Source organism: Cynocephalus volans, chromosome 11 (genome assembly GCF_027409185.1).
Source record: "Cynocephalus volans isolate mCynVol1 chromosome 11, mCynVol1.pri, whole genome shotgun sequence".
NCBI classification, from domain to species: Eukaryota; Metazoa; Chordata; class Mammalia; order Dermoptera; family Cynocephalidae; genus Cynocephalus; species Cynocephalus volans.
This window is the reverse complement of record NC_084470.1, coordinates 26,163,893-26,187,833: the sequence shown is the minus strand read 5'-3', so window position 1 is coordinate 26,187,833 and position 23,941 is coordinate 26,163,893. Positions and strand designations below refer to the sequence as shown.

Below are 23,941 nucleotides of genomic sequence, written 5' to 3'. Positions count from 1 at the left end.
GTTTAAGAGCATGATTTAGGAGTCAGACTTGGGAGTAAATCTCAGCTCTGCCACCAATTAACTTTGTGTTCTTAAGCAAGTTACTTATTATTTCTAAGTTGCAATATTCTCATGTAAAAAAAAAAAAAAAAAAGATGAGGATAATAATGGTACACACCCCACATGGCTGTTTTGAAGATTAAACGATGATGGCATTTAGCACAGTGCCTGGCACAGTGCTCAGTTAACAGTAGCTTTTATCATAATTTTTGTTATATTAACTCAGAAACTGTCTCCAGTATGTATGAGTTTAGTATACCTTTTTTTTTTTCCCCAAAGATGACCGGTAAGGGGATCTTAACCCTTGACTTGGTGTTATCAGCACCACACTCACACAGTGAGCTAGCTGGTCATCCCTATATGGGATCCGAACCCGTGGCCTTGGTGTTATCAGCACCACACTCTCCCGAGTGAGCCACGGGCCGGCCCCCAGAGTTTAGTATATCTTTAAAGATGTATTTAAAATTCTTATTTGAAGAATTTTTCAGTGAATGATATTGAGATCATCAGATAGCTATTTGGAAAAAAAAATAGTTTCACCTTAACTTTCTAACCTTCCAGTTAGATTACAGCTGGAAGGAACTCCTTAATGTAAAAAATAAAATAATAACCAAAGAAGTTATTGGTAAAATACAGACCAGCTGTGTCTTAGATTAAGTTGTGATTCGAGATATTCCATATTAAAATTTAATTATCTTTGGTTACATTCAGGATATGTTTGAAAAAGTAAATAAAGCATATGAATTTTTATGTACTAAATCAACAAAAATCGTGGATGGACCAGATCCAGAGAATATAATTTTAATTCTGAAAACGCAGAGCATCCTCTTCAACCGTCATAAAGAAGGTAAAGAATCTGTTACTCTCAAATTTATCCTCTTAACATTTTACTTGTTTCCCCCTCATATTGTAATAGATTTAGAATTATTGCAAAAGACTCTTGGAATCACATTTTAGATACAGGAAAAGAGTAGTTTTCTGAAGGAAGGCCCAACATGCTGCTTGTTTTACACCTTCTCCTTTGTTCCTATGTTTTTCAGTATTTTGCATTTCCAACTGGGTTTCATTATCCTTCCTGAATAATTTTTCTGTTCTGTGGAGTTACGTGGTTAATTTTTTGTTTAGCTACTTAGCAGCAAACATATTAAATGAGATCTAAAATGGAATCTTAAGTTTAAGGATCATTCAGTGTTGCTCTTAGATAACCTGTAAAAAACGGTGAAAAACGGTGCCTATCGTAACTTCAGAAGCCTCTGAAGATTGAAAACACCAAAGTGTTAAGGATATTTTTAAAAGCAGTAGAAACTCTTCAAATGATTATATACTTCTTCTCACACCTCTTGTTTCTGTGGTAGATCTCAAGACTCTCTGGTCCTGTGGGACGGTTTGAAAAACATTGGTATAAATGAAATGGGAGTGACTTCAGGGTAAAGGGTTACCGAATATGTGTGCAGTGCTGTTTGTGGTAGTCTTAACAGCAACAGCCCAGAAAGCCAGCAGGATGTTGAAAATGTTTTAAGGTTTTGTTCAAGGGGGCATTTCTAATCAGATCATTTTTAATCAGAATGAATATAGAAATCTTTTCAAAACCCGTGGGTTATTTTTTAAAGGCTGATAACTATATGAGGATACTTTAAAAAGTTTATGGGAAAACGGAATTAAAAGATAATATGAATCTTTACATGAACTTTTTGAAGACCCCTTCTATTAGCCAAAGGTACAGTTGTGGCTCACTAGTGGTTAATCTGTTGTCATGGTCATCTTTCACTTTTTCCAAAAGGCGGGGTTATACCCAATAAGTTCTGGAGTGGGGGATCCCGATCTGATAGGATTTAAGTACTTTACTCTTCTTCCTTACCACATATGTGTATAAGTATGTATGTGTCATATTAGAAAAATTAGGACCATTTCCAAGGGTTTTTTTTTTTTTTTAAGCCATCTTAGAAATGACTTTTAACTTAAGGCGGATTATTGGTCATCCTCAAAAGGCAAAAAGCTTTATGCTGATTTCAAGTGGAATTACAGAGATAACTTATAAAAGTCTCAGCCAATTAATTTGCATATTCCTGCCTAATAGGTTAGTTTATCCCTCCCCCCCAAAAAAACAGGATGAAAAGAACAGAGTAATTGGGTACCTGTATATACCAGCTTTCACTTTCAAATTTGCTTATCAAAACATGGAATTAGCAAAATAGAGTTCATAAATTAACTTTCAATTTTGTTTTTCTAGTAGCATATTATATAAAGTATTTTCAAATGCTTGTTTTAAGATAAAATATTAAAGAAAATACTTGTTAGTCAGAAAACTGAATAAAAAATATTTACTCTCATTTAAATAAAATGCCTTCTCACAATCTTTTTTTTTTAAATAAAGAAGTGTGTATTATGAGTGTTAATACAATTCCTAGCGCATTTGCTGTATCTTGCTGTCTTAATAGATAAGGTTGAAAAGTTATAAATATCACATGGACAATATAGAAAGTAGGTATCGTGGAAAGGATCAAACAGCCACACACCAAGTACAGTTAATTTACCAGAAAATATTATTTTTTTAGTGGAAACATTTTAGGGAAATCAACAAAACAGATTTGTTTAAAAGGAAAGATCCAAGGAATTTTGTACTATGTTTAAATTCTTTTTTATAAACTGGAGTTAGGAGACATTTAAGATGTTAATTGTTTTATCATTTTTATTTTATTTTAATGCAGCATAGTTGAACACGGTGTCAAAATTAACTTAAAGCCATGATATGACCATTTTTTTGTTTTTTGTTTTCTCAAACTAACCTTTGGATATTTCAGATTTACAGCCCTATAAATATGCAGGATACCCCATGCTAATTAGGACTATAACAATGGAAACTTCAGATGACCTCCTTTTCTCAAAAGACTCACCATTGTTGCCTGCGGCTACAGAGCTGGCTTTCCATACAGTCAACTGTTCAGCACTCAATGCTGAAGAGCTCAGAAGGGAGAATGGAATAGAGGTAATACGGAATGACCTTTGTGCTTAACTTTAAGCTAGTTTAGGGACATCATATGACTCTTGGCGATAGAGAATTCACCAAATACAAATGCAGTTGATAGTTTCTTCCTTTAACCTACTGCAGCAGATTATACAATAGTATATTCTCTATATTCTTGTACCAAAATTAAAGGTAAAAATGGAGCTTAATTTCATAATGTGAATTGGAGAGTATTTGGTTCAAAACTGGTAAACATAATATTGCCTACGAAGTAGGTTTATTGGGAATGCTTCAAAAGAAGCTTTTAGGAGTCCTTTGTTTACTTGTTTATTTAACAGATGTTAATTAGCCAAATATTTATGTACCAAATATTTAACATTAAAAGGTTATTTATATTTTATTCCTGCTAGGAATGACCTTTCAGACTTCAGGTCAAAATGGAGAGTTAATGGTTGACTTCTTTCTCTGCAGGTGTTACAAGAGGCATTTAGTCGCTGTGTGGCTGTCTTGAATCGTTCTAGTAAACCAAGTGACATGTCAGTACAGGTGAGGCCAAAACCTATGGTTCCAAGAAAGTTACACTAGATCAGTGGTTCAGACTATAACATATGAGAATCAACTGGAGGGTTCATTAAAACATGGGTTGCTGAGTTCCGTCCCACCCCACCCCACCCCACCTTGAGTTTCTGATTCAGTAGGTCTGGGGTGGAAGCCTGAGAATACGCTTTTCAAACAAGTTTCCAAGTGAAAATGATGCTGCTAGTCTGTGTATCACACTTTAAGAACCACTGCACTAAATCAAAATACAGAGCATTATAGTAAACCTTTATGTCTCCATCACTCAGGTTCAAACATTTGTCATTTTGTAGTCTTGTTTCACATATCTTTCACCCCTTTCCCTAATTTCCTTCTCTTCCTCCTTCCTCCATCCCTAGTATTTTAATTGGCTAAATTTTTGTTAAGGTTATAATAGTTGAATTATTTGATAGAAAATTCATCAGGAATTCATTAAGATCATTATAGAAACATGTCTTTTTATGTGGCCCTTTGCTTAAGCCAGCAAAATTTAGGATATAAAACAGTGGAGTACTGGCTTTTGAGTTTTATCCTCTGTTTTGACGTAAATTACATACAGCGAATAGAATTGTGATATTCTGCCATATTAATAAACTGGACAAAAATACCTTGATCCAGAGGCCAGCAAACTATTTATAAAGGTCCAGAGAGTAACTATTTGAAGATTTCAGGTTTTGTATAACCTCTTTTGCATACTCTTTTTGTATTTTTTTTAACGCTTTAAAAATATAAAAATCTTTCTTAGCTCTCTGGCAGTACAAAAGCAGGCCATGGTCGATTTAACCCTTGGGTCATAGTGGCCGTGGTTTGCTGACTTCTGCATCTATTGGAAATCTTAACGAGAAAGACTAGAGATCAAATAGAAATGTTCTGTTTAATTTTAGAGCATCATATAAACCATTAAACATTATTCACACATCTTTGCTGACTTGATTTTTGCTGTGTCTTAAATAAGGAATGCATGTGACTCTTCTTTTTTTGCTGTGTTGTGTTGTCTGCAGGTGTCTGGACACATAAGTAAATGCTATAGTGTGGCTGCTCAGTTCGAAGAATGTCGAGAAAAAATCACAGAAATGCCTAATATCATCAAGGATCTCTGTCGGGTGCTATATTTTGGCAAGGTAGAGTTAATCTTTAATGCTTTCTAGATACAGTCAGCAATGGATTTTCTTGTCAAATAGCCAGTCCTCAATTTGTAAGCAGGTTTTCCCAAAATTATTTGTAAGTAAATTATTTGGATCTCTAAAAGCATTTTTCATAGAAGCGAAGCATTGCAATAAATGAAACTTTATTCCTAAGCTGGCCCACAAAGAATAAGACTAGAGTGACATATCTAAAGGGAAGTGAGTCATTAGAAGAGAGGCAGAGAGAAGAGAGGGCTAGACTAAATAAAACTAAATAAATAAAAGTAAAGGGCCATGTAAAATCTGAAATTTAGTGTTTAGTCACAGGTTGGTGGGAAAGGCTTTATGGATCTATGAGCTTACTGTTTCCTCCATATCCAGAACTGCTGAAGGAAGTTCTCTGTGGGTAAGATGCAATAGGTGACTGGGCAGGAGAGAGAGAGACTTCTTAGGTAACTGGGCAGAGTGAGAGTTATGTTGAATAGGACAGGATTGAGATGCTGATCCTCGACTAAGGTATCTAGAAGTATGGAATCTAATGAAAATATCTGAACTGTATGTACTTGATGTCCTTAGAAGTATTTGATTAGAATACAAACTCTGATATAAAGAAATAAATTCTAATACCTGCACAAAAAAATACCATTGATATACTTAAGTTCACTAACATGTGATTTTCTTATCACTATTTTTAAAAATTAAAAATACAAGAAACAAAACAAGGAAAACTGTATTTCCAAGTCTTTGGAGACTCGTCTCAAAGATAGTAACTCTGGTATCTTGTCATAAGATCACTATTTTAGGATTTAAAGGGTATGGGATTCAGTTTTGAACTGGGATTGAAAAAATAAGAAGAGGTAAATATTTTGAAAAATAACATAGCTAGCTTGGCACGTGTTTGTAACAAATTTCTCTTGAGAGCTTTTTTTAACACTGTAGATTAAGTTTGTTATTCTTATTCTTTCAGAGTATTCCGCGGGTGGCCGCTCTTGGGGTAGAATGTGTCAGTTCTTTTGCTGTGGATTTCTGGCTTCAGACACACCTATTTCAGGCTGGAATTTTGTGGCATCTGCTTGGTTATCTGTTTAATTACGACTACACACTGGAAGAGAGTGGCATTCAGAAAAGTGAAGAAACAAACCAGCAGGTAACTTTAACATTGCTTGAATATTGAATTTGAACCCAAATCATAGGCTGATGCTAAATTAATGTGAAGCAAAGGTTTGACTTCATAATCCCCGGGGGATAAGCTGTCTATCAAGATCACGAAGTTTATTGCTCTTTAAGCCCCCAAATTTTTATCTTAACCACTTATGCTCAAAGGATTCAAGGCAAGGGAATTTTCAGTAGCATATACTAGATTTAATTAATGCTTTCTTAACTACTCAGTGTCAACTTTGTGATTGCAAAATTATGGTAACAGAGAAATACAATGATACCATAATGCCATTGGCTAGGTCCTCCAACGACTTGAGTACCTGTCTGATTTTTATAGATATTTTTTCTGTCTGTTTTCTGTTTGTTCTCATTCATTCTTCATATTGTCAGTGTGTGCCTCTAGCAGGCGCATCTACCTGTCTGTCCCTTACCCCCAAATGTGCTTCTTCTAGTTATTTATGAGGTACTACATTGGGTAGAAATGAGTACATAGTTTTTGTTGGTCTTTCCTGTAAATAAAAGAAAAAGTTCTAATGCATAAACTTCCTGATATCAATGTTGAGGGACTCTTGTGCTCTTTTTGTTTATTTCTGCTCCTTAAATATATTCTATATAGTTTTGATTCTGTAAAGTTATTTTGTTACCTATGTAAGATAACATCTACTTTAATGACTTAAATATTTTATAACAGGAAGTAGCCAACAGTCTTGCCAAACTGAGTGTCCGTGCTCTAAGTCGCCTTGGAGGATACTTGCCAGAAGAACAAGCTACTCCAGAAAATCCAACGATAAGGAAAAGTTTAGCTGGCATGCTGACACCATATGTTGCTAGAAAACTTGCTGTGGTTAGCGCTACTGAGGTATGTGTTTCAGAGATAGCCTGGGTTTTAATGAGTAGTGCAACGTCCTTTAAGTGGTAAGTCCATACAATAATATTGATTGCTCTAGGAAGCCTAAAAATTGAAAATGCTCACGTGCTTGTTCTCTGAACCAAGAAATGTACTTTATTGTGAATCGATGCTAATGATATCTGGTCTACAAGTTCAGTCTCTGCATGAGTAAATCAACTTTATTTTTCTCAGCTGTGGAGCTCACCATAATTCTTACCAACCTTGAGTCACAAAGGAACAGGACAAGAAAGTGAACTTAGAATGATGTTTCATAATGGGCAGAGTACTGGGAGTCAGGACACACAGAAGCTATTTCTAGCTGTTTCTCATAAGCCAGAGCTTATTCAAATTCAAGGTTGAAATCTTGAATGTAAGTACATACACACATACATAGATGCATTACAAAAATAGGTATCATCTTGGCACATCTTCCAACGTCTTTGCCCTCTTTTGTGAGGATCATTGAGAAACAATCTAATAATACAGCTTTAAAGAATTAGATAAACTATAGAAATCCATTAAATAGGATTTACCCTTTAATAGTAAAAGAATAGTTAAAAGACATTGACAGATTTTAAATGAACGGTGGGCTGATTAGCTCAGTTGGTTAGAGCACGGCTTTATAACAACAAGGTCAAGGGTTCAGTTCCCTGTACCGGCCAGCTGCCAAGAAAAAAAAAAAAAAATCCATGAGTCTATTCTGATATAAAGAAGTAAATAAGGAAGGACAAGGAGATCTTTAAAAAAAAAAAACGATTTTAAATGAAGAGGCTAGACCCCATTTTTGTTAAAAGAAAATGAATGGATTAATAGATCTGTATCAATATGATAACATCTCCCTGGATGGCAGAATCATAGGCTGTTTTTCTTTTCTTTTGTTTTCTCTAACAATCATCTATTACATCATCTATTACATTTGTATAGAAAAAAGTCCTCAGGTTTCCAAAAGTTAAAGTATGTTTAGAATTAAACAGCTTATTTGTTTTTAATCTAATCTGTCTCTGTTTTTAGTGCAGACCATGCTTTTCAGTCCCCTGAGTAAAAAGCAAGAGTTTTAGAGACTACTCTTGACCTTCACTCTTTTCCTGGACTTCGTGCTCACCAATGTTCTGCACAGTTTGCTGGCTGAAAATATCCTCTCCAGAAATACCAACAAGTTGGTGATTAACTTCTGCAGCACCCCCCGCCAAAATTTTTTTTAGCATTTCAAAATTAAATCTTGGCATGAGCTCCACCAAAATTTAATAAAATGCTTATTTTAAATTGCAAGGTCTCAAAGTTTTATGATTTTCCTAACCGTATATTTTTTCAGACATTTTGCTTAACTCGTAGTTAACCTTTTGAAAACAAGGATTAGATAGATGATTTTACGTAAGATGAAGGTTATACCCGTCTGCTTTTCTCCTAGCACAGAGCTCTGGAATTGTAAAATATAAAAGATTTTTATTCAAACATTTAAGGAAGTGTCAAATCTCTGTGTATACATTTAAAATTGAGGAGGGCTAATCAGTTATAATCTATGCCTGCAGAAATGCAGCCTTGAATCAGGGCGAGGCCAGGAAAAAAAAAGTTTCTCCCCATAAATTTTATTTCTCTTCATAGGGGTATGCTTCTTAAAGACTTAGATCTTGGTTTCCAATATGTATATAAAGGAAATATCGTGTGATTCTTTTTAAACTTATGATTACTGATTTTTTATTAAATACTTTACCACAAAATATTGAATTTTCACCATAGCAGAACAAATGTTAAGAATTGGAAGTCAGACTAGAATTTGAATCCCAGTTTCACCACTTATCAGTTGTGTGAGACCTGGGACAAATAATTTGATTTTATTGCTGCCTTTGTTTTTTTCAGCTGCAAATGGATAATATCAACAAACTTGTTAGAATTATTGAGATACTTATTATTGAGACCCATTATATTTAAGGCACCTATTACAAGTGCTTGGCATGTAGTAGACATTTTTAATAAATGATAACTTCAATATTTTTTTTTCCTAAATGTTACAAAACAATAATATTCTATCTCCTAGATTTTGAAGATGCTTAACAGCAACACAGAGAGCCCCTATTTGATATGGAACAATTCTACCCGAGCAGAACTACTTGAATTTCTTGAGTCCCAACAAGAAAACATGATTAAAAAAGTATGTTATTGTTTTATAAATTTCTTGGGAAACTTGTTCTGATGGAATCTCTGGAAATATAACAGTACTGATGAAACAGAAATCCATTATTTCTCAATTTGGTGTTAATTAAGCCATAGCTTATTGCCACCTAATATTTGGCTCATTTAAAAATAGCATTCTATTGTATGTAATAATACACTAGTATTTTTTGTTGTTGTTACCACTCATATACAGCTGTCTTCTATTTTAACCAGTTTTTGTACCCAGAAGCCTTGTACTAGTTGTTCACTTCCGCCTCTTTTCCCCAATAAATCAAAGTTGCTTTCCAGTATCAAAACTGAAAAATTTCCTACTCTGCCACCTTCCAGTGGAGGAGCTATTAAGCCACAAAAGAAACAAAAACCAGTAGGCTGGAAGATAAGGAGGTGGCCTGGCTAACTTATAAACTACATGATTGAGACTTGATATTTTTGAAGACAGTTATGTATGTGGCTTTGGAATTTACTCCAGATTTGTTTTTTAACTCATTCCTTGATAGTTACCCAGAACTCTTTATAGATAAAGTATTTGAGAATTGCAAACCGAGGGAGAACAGTTCTTACATATCTATACATCATCTAATTTTTTTTTTTTACCAGAATAGACATAATAACATCTTTGTTTAGCATTTTACAATTTACTATATACTTTTATATGTTATTTTAGTCCAATCTAAATTCCTTGTGATTTCAACTTAAATCTTCATTTTCTCCCATTTCTCTTTTTCCTTTTCCTTAGATGGAAACTGTTCTTGATTTTTTTTTTTTTGATAGTTTTTTTTAATTGAAAGATAATTGATTATATATATTTGTGGGGTACATAATCAAATTTTGATACATGTATACAATACGTGGTGATCAAATCAGGATAATTAGTATATTCATGTTTATAAAACATAATCAATCTTTGTGACCATTAAGTAGTTTCTCGCCAACACCTCTCCCTCTCCCCTTTTCCCACCTCTAATAAGCACAGTTCTTTTATTTTTTTTGGAAGTTTAATGTATTATTGTGATTTTCTTTCTTTTTCTTTTATTAGCCCATTTCTGTTGCTTATAACAAAATACACAGAACTAGGTAATTCATAAAGAAAATAAAATGTATTGCTTACAGTTTCTTTTTTTTTTTTCTTTTCTTTTTTTTTTTTTGTCTTTTTGTGACCAGCCGCACTGCGCTCAGCCAGTGAGCGCACCGGCCATCCTTATATAGGATCCGAACCCGCGGCGGGAGCACTCCCGCGCTCCCAGGGCCGCACTCTCCCGAGTGCGCCATGGGGTCGGCCCCTGCTTACAGTTTCTGAGGCTGGGAAGTCCAAAGTCCAGGGAACACATCTGGTGAGAGCCTAGGTGGTGATGACAGTGATGGCAGAGTATCACACTGCGAAAATAGTGGAACAGAGAGAGAATAACCTTCTCATTCACTCTCTTTTTAAAGCCCTCAGAAACAGGCCCATGACCACCATTTTTAATCCATTCACCATGGCATGATCCTGCAATCTAATCACTTCCTCAAGGCCCCATCTTTCAGTTACCATAGTAGGATTTCCCAGCCTCTTAACAGTCATAGTGGGGGCCAAGTTTCTAATACATAAAACTTGGGGGACACAATTCAGTGAGTTTGGTGGGGACATTCAATCCACTACACCTTCCTTCTTTCCTTCCTCCGTCCCCCCCTCCTCTCCTTCCCCTTTCCTTCCCCCTCCCTTCCCTTCCTCTCCTTTCTTTCTCCCTCTCTCCCCCCGCCACTTATGAGTGAAGACATATGGTATTTCTCTTTCCATGCCTGGCTTATTTCGCTTAACATGATTTTCTCTTAAGTTCCTCCATGTTGCTGCAAATGGCAGAATTTCATTCTTTTTTTATGGCAAAGTAGTATTCCATTGTGTTAGATATATCACATTTTCCTTATCCAGTCATCTGTCAATGGACATTTAGGTTGATTCCAACTCTTGTCTATTGTAAATAGAGCTGCAGTAAACATGGGAGTCCAGGTATCCCTTCAACATGATGATTTCCATTTCTTTGTTTATATACTCAGAAAAGGGAATGCTGGGTTATATGGCAGTTCTATCTATAGTTTTTTGAGGAACCTCCATACTGTTTCCATAATGTCCACTCTAATTTAAAGTCCCACCAACAGTGCAGGAGGGATCCCCTTTCTCCACATCCTCACCAGCATTTGTTATTCTCTGTTTTTTTGATGATAGCCAAATAAGGGGGGTGAGATGAAATCTCACGTGGTTTTGATTTGCATTTCCCTGATGCTGAGTGATATTGAGCATTTTTTCATGTGTCTGTTTGCCATTTGTATATCTTTGTATGAGAAATGCATATTTACCTCCTTTGCCCATTTTTTAATTGGGTTGCTTGTTTTCTTACTGTTGAGTTGTTTGAGTTCTTTGTATATTCTAGATGTTAATCCCTTGTCAGATGCATAGTTTGCAAATATTTTCTCCCATTCTGTTAGTTGTCTTTTCACTCTGTTAATTGTCTTTTCACTCTGTTAATTGTTTCTTTTGTTGTGCAGCTTTTTAGTTTGATATAATCCCATTTGTTTACTTTTTCTTTTGTTGCCTGTCCTTTTGGGGTCATATTCATAAAGTCTGCCCAGTTCCCATATGTTTTCTTTTAGGAGTTTTTTAGTTTCAGGTCTTATATTCAAGTCTTTAAACCATTTTGAATTGATTTTGGTATATGGTCAAAGGTATGGGTCTGGTTTCATTTTCCCAGGATGGATTTCCAGTTTTCCCAGCACCATTTATTGAAGAGGCAGTCTTTTCCCCAATGATTTTTTAACCTATTTTTTAACCCTTCCAGACTTTCATTCAGTGTATTGCTTTTAAAACCCAGTTCAAATGTGGTCATTTCTCAGTTCTATCACCCTATATTTTATTAGGCTAAATGTCTGCTGAGTGGAGCAAGAGAGCAAAGTGTCATGCTTCCTTTATAAACTCTAGCCCTGAATTACTTGGTTGGCTGACCTCTGTGATCTTTTGAAATTTTAAAATGAGTTATAATAGTAAACTTTGGACTAAAAAATTGTAACTCTGTGCCTATTTTAGAGTCACATTACTGGTTATAAACATTACAGTAAATGTGTTGATGTGTATCACACTACATTTTTCATCTCTGGAAAATGAATAGATCTCTCAAGTTTTGAGCATAGATAGATTTACAGACCAGACATTAATGATTCTGATTTACTTCTGTATTTTCTTTTTTTTAAAAGGGTGATTGTGACAAAACATATGGGTCAGAATTTGTCTACAGTGCTCATGCCAAAGAACTTATTGTTGGCGAGATATTCGTTAGGGTATATAATGAAGTCCCTACTTTCCAACTGGAGGTAAGCCCTCTGCTTTTAATTTAGTCTGATACCTTTGATCATTTGTTACTGAAAGCTACCAGTTCATTCACATTGTACATATCGAAGTAATACCTGATTTTTGTCAAATGCTTTACAATAACCTAGGTCATTATGTGATTGGGTGAACGTTGACAGCTCCTGAGCCTCTTTATCTTGGTTTTTGAAGAATTGAATTTTGTGAAGTTCATGAGTAAGAAGTTATTCCTTGCCCATATGTTCCGTATATTTTATGCATAATGCTACCTCATTGTGCCATGTAAATATGCCTCCAGCTCACAAGTCCCTCATGGAAGTTCAAGGCTGGTTACTCTCACTGCATCATGTGGAATATCAGAGCACCAGAAAGAAGGCCTTCCCTGGCTGATTATGAGAATAAAATAAGAAAATGCAGGTTAAGAGCAAAGGAGATTTTTTAGAAGACGACTGAGGTCACATCAGGTCTTCTCTTGTGATGAATCTCTAATCACTTTCTGAAGTAAATGAGGACCTTCTTTTTCTTCTTAGTGCTCAAGGAGCATGTCGGAATTTTTTGTCTAGTTTTTTTTGGTTTTTTTGGAGTGGGTGGCAAGGAGGATTTGGTGTTTGGTTTGTAAGGAGAGAAGAAATGAGGCTTTGTTTCACAGTTTGCTCTTGAGGAAAAAAGGAATTTACTAAACCAAAATTTATATTATTTATCACAGAATAATATACATAAGAAGCTGTTAAAGAGAGTGAGTTAAGTGATTTGTAAAGGCCCTTTGAAAACTGTCCTTTGAATTTATATTCTAAATATATATAATTTTTAATTCTAAAAATATAACCAAATTGTAGAAATTACATATCATACTGTCAGTTACTTTGATTGGTAAAAGGAAGAAGTACTCTAATTTCAGAATTGTTGTATTAAGGTACTGATGGGCGTATATTAGATCTCTGAAAGTTGGTAAACACTTTCCAATGCAACTGAGTTTTGTTTCCATCTCCCCCTGCGTAATGCATAGGGATATTCATGTATATGTACAATTTAACAGTGCTTATTCACTTTCATACCTTGAAGTTTTTTTCTTTTGCTATTGAGTCTTTGTTGGGGCTTATTTCTGAAGGCAGAAATGTTTTAGAATATTTATTTTCTTGACTTAGGTTCCAAAAGCGTTTGCTGCAAGTCTCTTGGATTACATAGGTTCCCAGGCTCAGTACCTCCACACATTCATGGCCATCACACATGCTGCAAAAGTGGAGTCAGAGCAACATGGAGACCGCTTACCAAGAGTGGAAATGGCTTTGGAGGCTCTGAGAAATGTCATAAAATATAATCCAGGTGTGTGATTGTACACTTGTAATGGAAGAGCCCTAATAATTGTGATTGTACCCTTACAATAGAAGATCCCTAAAAATCCAATTCTTGGTTTTATCAGAGAAACTCACGGAAAATAATCTTTGGTTATAATGCTATACTTGGTATAATATTAAGGGAAATTGACCCCATAATATTTTTCCCTTTAAACAATAGACTGAGAGAGAAGTCAAAGCACCATATTTAGAAAAATTCACATTTTTAAGAGAAAATGAGTTTAAATGAATTGAAAAGGCAGAATAATTTGATAATTTAAAATTTTATGTTGATGATGTAAGTTGACAGATAAAGTATAAGTACAGGGCCGAGCCCGTGGCGCACTCGGGAGAGTGCAGCGCTGGGAGTGCGGCAACGCTCCCGCCGCGGGTTCGGATCCTACATAGGAATGGCCGGTGCACTCACTGGCTGAGTACCGGTCACGAAAAAGACAAAAAAAAAAAAAATAAAGTATAAGTACATAATTCTAGATTTATTTATTAGGTGATCTAATTTTTGCCTCTTCTCTGATTCTTAACATAGTGTCATATGCATATGGGCACTCATATTTTTTAAAAATTGCCTGAAGTTTTCAGTTTGTAAGAATTGAAATAATAAAAAATTGAGAGTTCACATTCTTAAACATCTCTAAGAGGACATTTCAAGAAATATTATCATTCTAGCCTGACTCCAGAGAGATGAATGAATGTAATCTAAAAGCTTCTTCCAATTCTAACTTTGATAACTTTGATTTCATAATAAATATAGAATATAAAACCTAAAACAATACAAATTCAATTTAAATTACTTGAAGGTCCCAGATCTTTTTAAATAACATTGAACATAATCTTTCAGTTACTTTTTTGCTCTTTTCAGTATATATTAAAGTACTATTATAATTTTTCTGGCATTTTGATTATGGCCAAAGAATTGTTCAAATAAAATAACCAACAGTAATTAAATTGTTAGGAAAATTACCCATTTACAAGCTGTACATTGGGATTTTATTAAAGTCAAGAGTTATAAAATCCGAAGAAAACCTCACTTTATTGTTTAGAGTAACATAGTAGAATATTACTAGTGGTGTATTAGGTACAAAGAAATTGCAGCAAAGCAGGCTATCCAATTTGGAACTTATAAAAATTGAAGAAGGACCTACACAGAAATTTTATTCTGATAATATCAAATATCAGTAAAGTTCATATATTAGGATTACATGCTGTCTTATAATATAGAAGTATGGTTTGTATGTCATTGATGTATTTATAACAGGTATTACCTATTAAGAAGTGGTTTGAAAATGAATTTAAAAGCAACGTGTTCATAGAATATTTCAGATTCTTTAAAGAGTTTTAATGAGCTATCTTATAAGTCCTCAAAAGATTATGAATTACATTGTATATTTTACTAGCATATAGCAAAAGGAAATATATGCTGAGCAAAACCTTACTGTTTGATGTTTTTGTTTTATTAATAATAAAATGATAGTAAGCATGGAATTAGGGTTTGAGGTGTGTGGAAATACCATTCCATTTTATGTGTTTTCACAAGGAGTCCTTTGTATATGCCTATCAGTTTGTTCATAATGTAGTCTTCAAGTGGCAGAGTTCTAACCCAGTCTTACTTAAAATTAAAAGCTGGATGATGTCAAATTCTCCCAAAACATAATTAGGTTGAAGGTAGTAGCCCTAAGGTCTAGATGTAGAGAGTAAAATTACCACTTTACACTTTAAATGTTTGAGCTATATTTGGATAGCTTATTTGATAAAGTTCTTGTTTTTAGCCTGATGGGTAGGGATGGGGATAGGAATGAAAACAAAACAAATCTAAGAAATTTTTAATATCTTACTTTTTGCCTTTCAAAATTTACTGCTGCTGAGAGACACTCCACTTCATGTCACAAATGTTTAGAAAGGATTATCAAACTTATAACTGACAGTAAACAACAATGTGTATTCGTTTTCTAAAGGTCTGTAACTTAGAACATCTCTTGGATGTAAAAAATACCCATTTTATTCTTACTCCCTAGGCTCTGAAAGTGAATGCATTGGGCACTTTAAGTTAATATTTTCTCTACTTCGAGTCCATGGAGCTGGTCAGGTGCAGCAATTGGCTTTAGAGGTAAAAGTATTTTGTGCTAAGGCATGTTATCTTTTCTATCACTTACTGTATTTATATGGTTTGAGCCTTGATCAGTCATTATCTGAAGTTGAATGGATCTCTGTATGTGGTTTTTTTCATTTTGCCTATTAAGCCAAATAAAGAATGTTTTTAAAGTTTGAAGTCACATACTCATTTTGAACAGCAAGTGTTGCACAGTGTCATTCAGGGTTGTTCACTTTGTGGTCACTGTCTGTCATGCATCAGGGCTTGAGATACATTGTACAGTGTAATGTGGTGTGGGTTAAGGAATAGGCTTTACTGGGTAAGTTTAGAAGCCACAGATCAGCAAGAAGTAGAGGCCAGGCTTCCTTGATCTCTCAGCCTCCCCATGGAAAGACATATAGAGGCCAGTGCACTCTGCTGGCTACACAGAGTGGGTTTGCAGTCCAGAGAAGTGACCCTACACCCTACCTCTCAGTTGCTTACCTTTATAGGTCTAGTACAAAAGCAACGTAAAAAGTGAGAGTTACAGACCGACACCTGGGCATGCTGCTGTTTATAGGAATTGTCTAAGACAGCCAGCTATTCAGAACCTGTGAGCCTTAAAGGTCCAAGAGAAGTTGGAGGCCCCTCCTTCAGGAGAATGAAGTCATTGGTCTCATGGGACGCTGTTTGGGTGCAGCTTTCCCTCTGAGAGAAGCGAGAAGTTCCTGGTTTTCCAGGCAACCCAGAGTGAACTCCCAGAATTGTTTTTCAGATGATCCTACTCATTGTAACACACAGCTTATTACAAAGAACACCAAATTCAACCCTGTAGTAACAGGTATATGAGTAGTGTGTGAATAATATGTATGAAGTGTTCTTAGATTACATTTTGGCTTAAAACAGATTTTTAATAGAATAATAAAACTTAAGTTCGTCAAAAAGCTTAACAAGCATGTTCTTTTAATTGAAAAAGTTGCTTCCTTAATACCTCCAAGAATCTTACAACTTTTAAAAGGAACATTATTAAATATAGAATATCACATGGTTCCAGTTAAGCGGCATTGATCTTTAGATGTATGAGGGTACTTCTAAAAGTTCATGGAAAAATAGAATTGAAAGATAATATGAATTTTTCCATGAGCTTTTTGAAGATCACTTTATATACTAAAAAAGTTAGACTTGAGGGCTGGCCGGTTAGCTCAGTTGGTTAGAATGCTGTGCTGATAACACCAGGGTCAAGGCTTAGGATCCCCATGCTGACCAGCCACCGAAAAAAATAAATTAATTAATAAAACAAAAGTTAGACTTGAGGTGTTATTCTCTTTGAAAGAAAAACATAACCCCACCTATTTATTTTTAATGGAAAGATAGACCCAATCTGTTGTTCTAGGTACTGAAGACATTTACTTTCTCCCTCTAAAAGCAAAAGAAAGTCTTAGTAGTGAGGATCATTATCTTCCTAGCCACCCCCACCTCAGATCTGTGATTGGAAAACACTACAGTGTATACCATTGTTCTGGAGCACGTACTGGTATAGGATTAAAGGCTTTTTATAACCCTCAAGGTATTGTTTCTCAAAAAATCAAGGTAATAAATTCAATCTTTTAAAATTAAACTCTTCTCTAAAAATTAACTATTTTGTCCTCCAAACATTTTTCTCATTTTTGTAAAATTTGTGTGTCTTAATTTTATTTAGGTCTGAAATTATTTCCAAACATTTAATATCATGTTGATTAATTTTCAGGTTGTGAATATAGTGACATCTAACCAAGATTGTGTCAACAGTATTGCTGAATCGGTGGTTTTGTCCAATTTACTGGCCCTTCTACATTCATTACCATCAAGTACGTATATTAGGAAATGGAAGTTTGGAAACCACAGCACAGCCAACCTATGGAGGGGAGCAGTTACATAGTTGATACAAAACCCCAGACAAATGTCATCCATGTTTAGTTTTGGAATATTTAAAGCATTGTCATGCTAATTATGTTTTATATAAATTCATAAAATTATTTTCCATTTCTCATATCAAAAATTTGAAGTTGGGAGTAAGAGAAGTCCAAAAGCAAAGGAAAATAACCTGGGATTTTCAATTTGTTGAGTATAAGCTATACATGAGTAATTGAGAATTAACTAGTATTCCATGGTTTATTAAAAAAAACATAGTTGGTCTTGGATGATAGAAAACATGCTTAAAGGTAAAAATTATCTTGTATTCAGCTTAGTGTTCAGTCCTACATACTTTGTCTTTTATTAATTTGATACTGGTAGAGACTGTTACCACTAAGGTGATTAAAAAATACACCAACTTGATTTCTTAAATACAGCCTGCACTAATACAGGTTCCTCATAGACTGTACAATTATTGTCTAGAGTTATAGTTTGTAGCTGTTCTAGTACCAACCTTGGGATTGCTTTTCAAAGGCAAGATTATTGAGTTTTTTAGGCAATGGCAATGTAACTCCAGCCTCATCACTAACCACTAGAATACCTTGCTCAGATGGTCTTGCCAACCCCTCAGAAGTCATGTTCATCTTGACTTCATGTCCGTCTACCTCCACAAGAACTTGTCTCATTCATCTTATATACTGGTACTTTGCAGATGTTTGGCATTTCTTTATGTTGAGTGAATTGAGTGGAGTTCAATTTTCATTTAATAATTTGATTTTTTTTAATAAGTAATATGCTTGAAATAGCTCTTTAAAATGGTAACTTTCAAAAGTCATTTGCAGGTTATTTTTAGCATAAACCTTAGTTGGTTTTTATTTTTTACTGATTTTCAATAGGTTTGTTAGACTTCACACAATACGAAATTAAACTGGTTGGTGAAGTAAAGAATGTTTCAGAAATTATAGTTTGAAAGTGTAACTATATTTATACCTGATTTATATTGTCCTGTCAGTATTTTAATCTTATAGGTAAAATAGTTGACACCTACACATTTTACCCTACTACTTTGCTGTCATTTACATTTTAGACTAAATTATCTATTTTACACTGTTTGCTAAGGGATATTGTTGTTGTTTCAGCCTAATACTTTTTTTTGGCCACCTGTGTCATTCCCATTTGGTTCTAGAAGAGTATAGTCCTATAGCCCAGTAAACTTGCATATCTTATGGCAATGACTAGGTCAGAGGTGCACAGGCTACGTCCAGAAGGATTCTATTTTGACTTAGAGTGGAACACACTCTACAAGTGCTACTTCCTACTTGTTTCCTAAGACAGTAGCACTGGGTAAAAAAATCTTAGATTCCTGATCAGTGTCCTCTGGATGTCAGGAAGTGAGAAGAAATTGGGCGTGGAGTGAACAATGAGGTAGGAAGACAGTATTGCATAGTGTTATGAATGCAGACTTTGGAGTCAGGCAGACCTGCATACAAAGCCCAGCCATACCACTCACGAGCTGCGAAACCTTGGGCTGGTTAAACTGGGCCTCAGCTTCTTCATTCATAAAATGTCAATGATAATACCTGTTTTACTGGTTACTGTGAAGAATAAATATGGGACTGGCCAGTTAGTTCAATTGGTTGTACTACAGCCTTGTAACACCAAGGTCAAGAGTTCGGATCCCTTTTACCAGCCAGCCACCAAAAAAAAAAAATCCCAAAAAACAAAACAAAAACAAATCAGAGATTAAATATGATACCGTACATAGAATATTTAGTTAAGTGCCTGGCACAGAGTTGATACCCAGTAAATGTAAACTAATGTGATGATTCATTTCTTGAAATGTCTTTTACTCTGTAGGTCGTCAGCTTGTTCTGGAAACACTTTATGCTTTGACATCAAGTACAAAAATAATCAAAGAAGCAATGGCAAAGGGTAATGTATAGTGTGCTTTCTCATTCAGTCATGCTCAATATGATGAAGCTTATTTTGAGCTGTTTTGTATAGTCTGATAAACTAAAAGTATGCTTTGGAAGGCTTACAATTTTAAAAAATCAAACTGCATCGAATTGAAATAAGGTTGAAAATGATTTATCCTATTGTTTAAGTATTACATAGGCACTAAATCTTTTTTTCCTTCATAGGAGCTTTGATTTATTTATTGGATATGTTCTGCAATTCAACACATCCACAGGTTCGAGCCCAAACAGCAGAGCTTTTTGCTAAAATGACAGCCGATAAATTAATAGGCCCAAAGGTGAGCACAAAATGAATTCTTGGAAGGAAATTAATTATTAAGGCTCTGTTACTTTGATACTGATTTCATGAAGTTTACTAAAGTCTGAGACGGTGAGGTTAAGGAAATGATTTGATGTGAAAGTTAGAAGATTGATACACCTGAAATTATTCCAGTATTATTACTATTTGAGAAAACTAGTCAGGTAAGCCTGTGCCAAAATTGAGCAGTCTTAACAGAGTGTTTGGATTATGGTGATGAACCATTCATCTCCCTTGAAGAGAGAACGCAAGTATATTAGGTTATGACAGAAGATAGGTTAGACTTTCGTACTGCAAGCATTGGGCTGTGAAAGTAGCTACTAAAGGACATGTTGATCTGTGTCTTTTTCACTGCACACCTGAGTAGTGAGGGTATGCCACCAGTGGGAAGTGAGGCCTTATAGAGACCTGAGTGCAGTGGTACCTCTGTTTCTATGCTCTGCAAGGAGATCTTTTATTCCACATCTGGAGATGACCAAATGATCTCTAGAACCAAGGTACACTTTGGAGAATAGGAACCTGTTAAAACAATACTTTTGAGTAGAATTCTATTCAGACACAGGTGTCATATCCAGGTCTCCTTATTCTGTTGTTAAATCAATTTCACATGAAGTGGTGCTCACTGAAACATTCTCTGTGCCAGCCCACCCAGCAGCACCTCAGAGACATGAGGGGAACCATGAAATAAAGGCTTATGAGGCCTATTTCCAGAGTCTGATTCAGCAGATCTGGGTATGGCCCAGGAATATGTATTTTCAACACACTTCTCAAATGATTCTTTTGGAGCCCGCCTGGACTAATATTTGGGAATCATTGCTCAAGCGAGTCCACAAAAGCACCTTGGGTAAGGAAGAGGCTACAGGTGCCCACCTCTAAAGCTAGGGTGGCTTCCTTCGTATGCATTGTACCTCCATATAAAGTTTAGTTTGGGAAAAATGTCCAAGGCTAATAAATAGTTTTTACATGAGTAAAACAAGTGTGGATTCAGTTGTTGTTCTTGCTTGATCTCCCAGTCTAGGTACTGTATTGAGAATCAATCATAGGATCTAAAACAGTTTTGGTTCAGAAATAAGGTAATAGTCTGTTTTTAGCAGGGTTGATGAGATGAGGGATTTTACGTTTGGATGGAAGGGTGCATATAAGAATGAATATTGATATTTAATATGGAGTTTTCTTAAAGCTAGAGTTCAGTAGCATATAACTGTGATATCTAATATTAGATGTTTTACATAACATTTTAGGTATTAAAAATAAATATGTACTGGAGTTGACTTTGAGCTGTTCAGTCATGTTCTTGACTTTTGAAATACATGAGGGGCAAATTTTATCAAGGTGAATGTTTTTACACTTCAACTTTCTGTATAGGAAAAATACAAGTATCACCTACTTAATTGAATGATTTGTGGCAAGAGATTCTGGAGCTGGCCTCAGTAAACTTTTCTTTTCCTTTTTGGTAACAGCTTTATTGAGATATAATTGACATACCAAAAAATTCACACATATCAAGTGTATAATTTAATGGTTTTTAGTATATTGACAAATTGGGCAACCATAATCAATATTAGAACATTTTTATCAACCTAAAAAGAAACCCTGTTCCCTTTAGCAATTACTCTCCATTCCTCCTAGCACCTGGCAACCACTAATCCGCTCTCTGTCTCCATTGATTTGTCTGTTCTGGGCATTTCACAATAATGGATTTATACAATATGTGGTCTTTTGTATCTGGCTTCTCACTAAGCATAGTGTTTTTAAGGTTTATCCACGTTGTAGCAAGTATTAGTACTTCATTCCTTTTTATTGCCAAATAATAGTCCACATTTTGTTTTACATTTATCTTGATGAACATGTGGATTATTTTTCCTTTTGGGCTATTCTTAATACTGTGAACATTTGTGTACCAAGTTTCTATGGGAACGTGTACTTTTATTTCATTAGGAGTGGGATTGCCAGGATATATGGTAGCACTATGTTTAACCTTCTGAGGAATTGTCAAACTGTTTTCCAGAGTGGCTATACCATTTTGCATTCCCACCAGCAGTGTATTAGTGTTCTGATTTCTCCTCATCTTCTCTAACACTTATTATTATATGGGTTTTTTTTTATTACAGCCATTTTAGTAGGTGTGATGTGATACCTCATGGTTTTGATTTGCATTTTGCTGGTGGCTAATGACGTTGAATGTCTTCTCATGTGCTTATTGGCCATTTGTACAACTTTTTTTGTGAAATGTCTGTTCACATCCTTTGCTAATTTTTAAATTAGGTCATTTATCTTTTTATTATTATTTATATATTTGGATGCTGCTCCCTTATTAGATATATAGATATATATGATTTGCAAATATTTTCCCCTGTTCTGTTGGTTTTCACCATTTTCTTGATGGTATCTTTGAAGCACAAAAATTTTAAATTTTGATGAAATATTTATATATATTGATGAAATATATTTATATATTTTTTTGATATAGCTTGTGCTTTTGATGTCATATCTAAGAAACCATTGCTTAATCCAAGAATACAAAGATTTATGCCTATGTTTTCTCCTAAGAGTTTTATAGTTTTAGCTCTTAACATTTATGTCTTCAATCCATTTAAATTAATTTTTATACATGGTGTAAGGTAGGGGTGGGGCTGGTGAACTTTTCTATCAACGGCCATATAGTAAGTATTTTATCCTCTGTAGACCATATGATCTCTGTCACAAATATTCAGCTCTTCTGTTGTCACAGGAAAGCAGCCATAGACAGTAAGTGAACAATTGGATGTGGCTATGTTTCAATAAAAGTTTATATCATCCAAAAATAGGTGGAAGGCCATATTTGGCCTCTCATTTGCCAACCCCTCTTCTAGAATAGCTGAGTAACCTTAACATAACTGAAAGAATATGGTAAAAGTTTTTGCCTTACGTAAAATTTTTACTGAGATGTTTAGTAGTACATACACCAATGAGTGATTGAGTTATGTAGTTCTTAGCACTATAAATGCTTTAAACATCCTGGTAAGCTTTACTTTAATATCTCTTTTTACAAATGAATTGACTTGGGTCATTCATTAAATTGATGACCAAACAAGCGTTCTGAGAAATCAAATGAAAAAAGACTTTCGATTTGATTTTGTACAGCAGGTAAAATAGCTTAATGTGCCTTTTTTTTTTTTTTTTTTTTTTTTTTTTTAAGTATCAGACCATTGTAGAGTAGATTAAATAAACGTAGAAACGAGAAGACTCAGGGTAGGACAGTTAGCCTAAGTAAAATTAAAGTTTTCTTTTATATCAATTTAATAATAATCATAAATATAGCTCTTAAATCTAAGACATTTGAAGTTCATCTAAGTGGTCAATAGATGATCTCTGCAGTAGTGTCTTACAAATATAGCTCTTCAAAGTGTATAAATGGTTCATTTCCAAAAAGGTTATTTCTTCAAATTTAGTTTACTTGCCATAAAAACAATTCGTTTTTGTTTTAAGCTATGAAATATTTAAAATGAGACTAGTTATTAGTTTTTTTGAAATGTTAGGATATAATAAAAATGTTAAAACATGTCAGATATTTCTGCCCTAAAATTCATAGAGAATGGCTACAGTGGTGTTCTGATAGGGTTGTAAATGTTGCCTACCAGTGAAAAGGATTAAGTTGTTTCTTAATAAAGTTCAGGTATCTCTCAAAAGATGATTTTGTTAAACTTTAAAAAACAAGTGATTGCATTAAAGATGGAGTACTTGGCCTGGTATAGCAAGGTGGCAGCATGGCATTATGAGCAGAACTCTTGTTTTGTGAACCACAGACCTAGGGCTGCTAACTTAGCTTAATGACTCTGGGTAACTTGTCTCTAAACCTAAGTCTCTTTAGCTCACAGTGAGAAAATTAAAATAAATGGCCTTTAAATTCTGCTCCAACTTTTAGTGCTTCTTTGATATGTATTTCTCTGAGCTTTATGAGACTGTGGTACTAGGGGCAGATATAGCCCAGTGAGCAAGTCAGGCATGGTTCTTACATTCAGGGAGCTCATGACCAAGAAGAGTGTCATGCTTAATCAGTTTCTCTACTTACTTTTTCTTCTGTAAAATCGAATTGTATTTTGGCATGAAGTTCT

The 23,941-nt window shown here is 34.7% G+C and overlaps 1 protein-coding gene across 1 annotated transcript in view; it reads left to right on the top strand.

Moving 5' to 3' along the window:
• The window catches only part of DNAJC13 (DnaJ heat shock protein family (Hsp40) member C13), a 127,768-nt gene that overhangs the window by 84,758 nt on the left and 19,069 nt on the right, over positions 1-23,941 (top strand). The window contains exons 36-48 of the mRNA XM_063113976.1: positions 751-886; positions 2,841-3,025; positions 3,476-3,550; positions 4,582-4,701; positions 5,672-5,851; positions 6,554-6,721; positions 8,787-8,900; positions 12,149-12,265; positions 13,406-13,583; positions 15,625-15,716; positions 17,428-17,527; positions 19,431-19,505; positions 19,715-19,827. Coding sequence (XP_062970046.1) covers positions 751-886; positions 2,841-3,025; positions 3,476-3,550; positions 4,582-4,701; positions 5,672-5,851; positions 6,554-6,721; positions 8,787-8,900; positions 12,149-12,265; positions 13,406-13,583; positions 15,625-15,716; positions 17,428-17,527; positions 19,431-19,505; positions 19,715-19,827 — 1,653 coding nt within the window. The remainder of the gene's footprint in view (positions 1-750; positions 887-2,840; positions 3,026-3,475; positions 3,551-4,581; positions 4,702-5,671; positions 5,852-6,553; positions 6,722-8,786; positions 8,901-12,148; positions 12,266-13,405; positions 13,584-15,624; positions 15,717-17,427; positions 17,528-19,430; positions 19,506-19,714; positions 19,828-23,941) is intronic.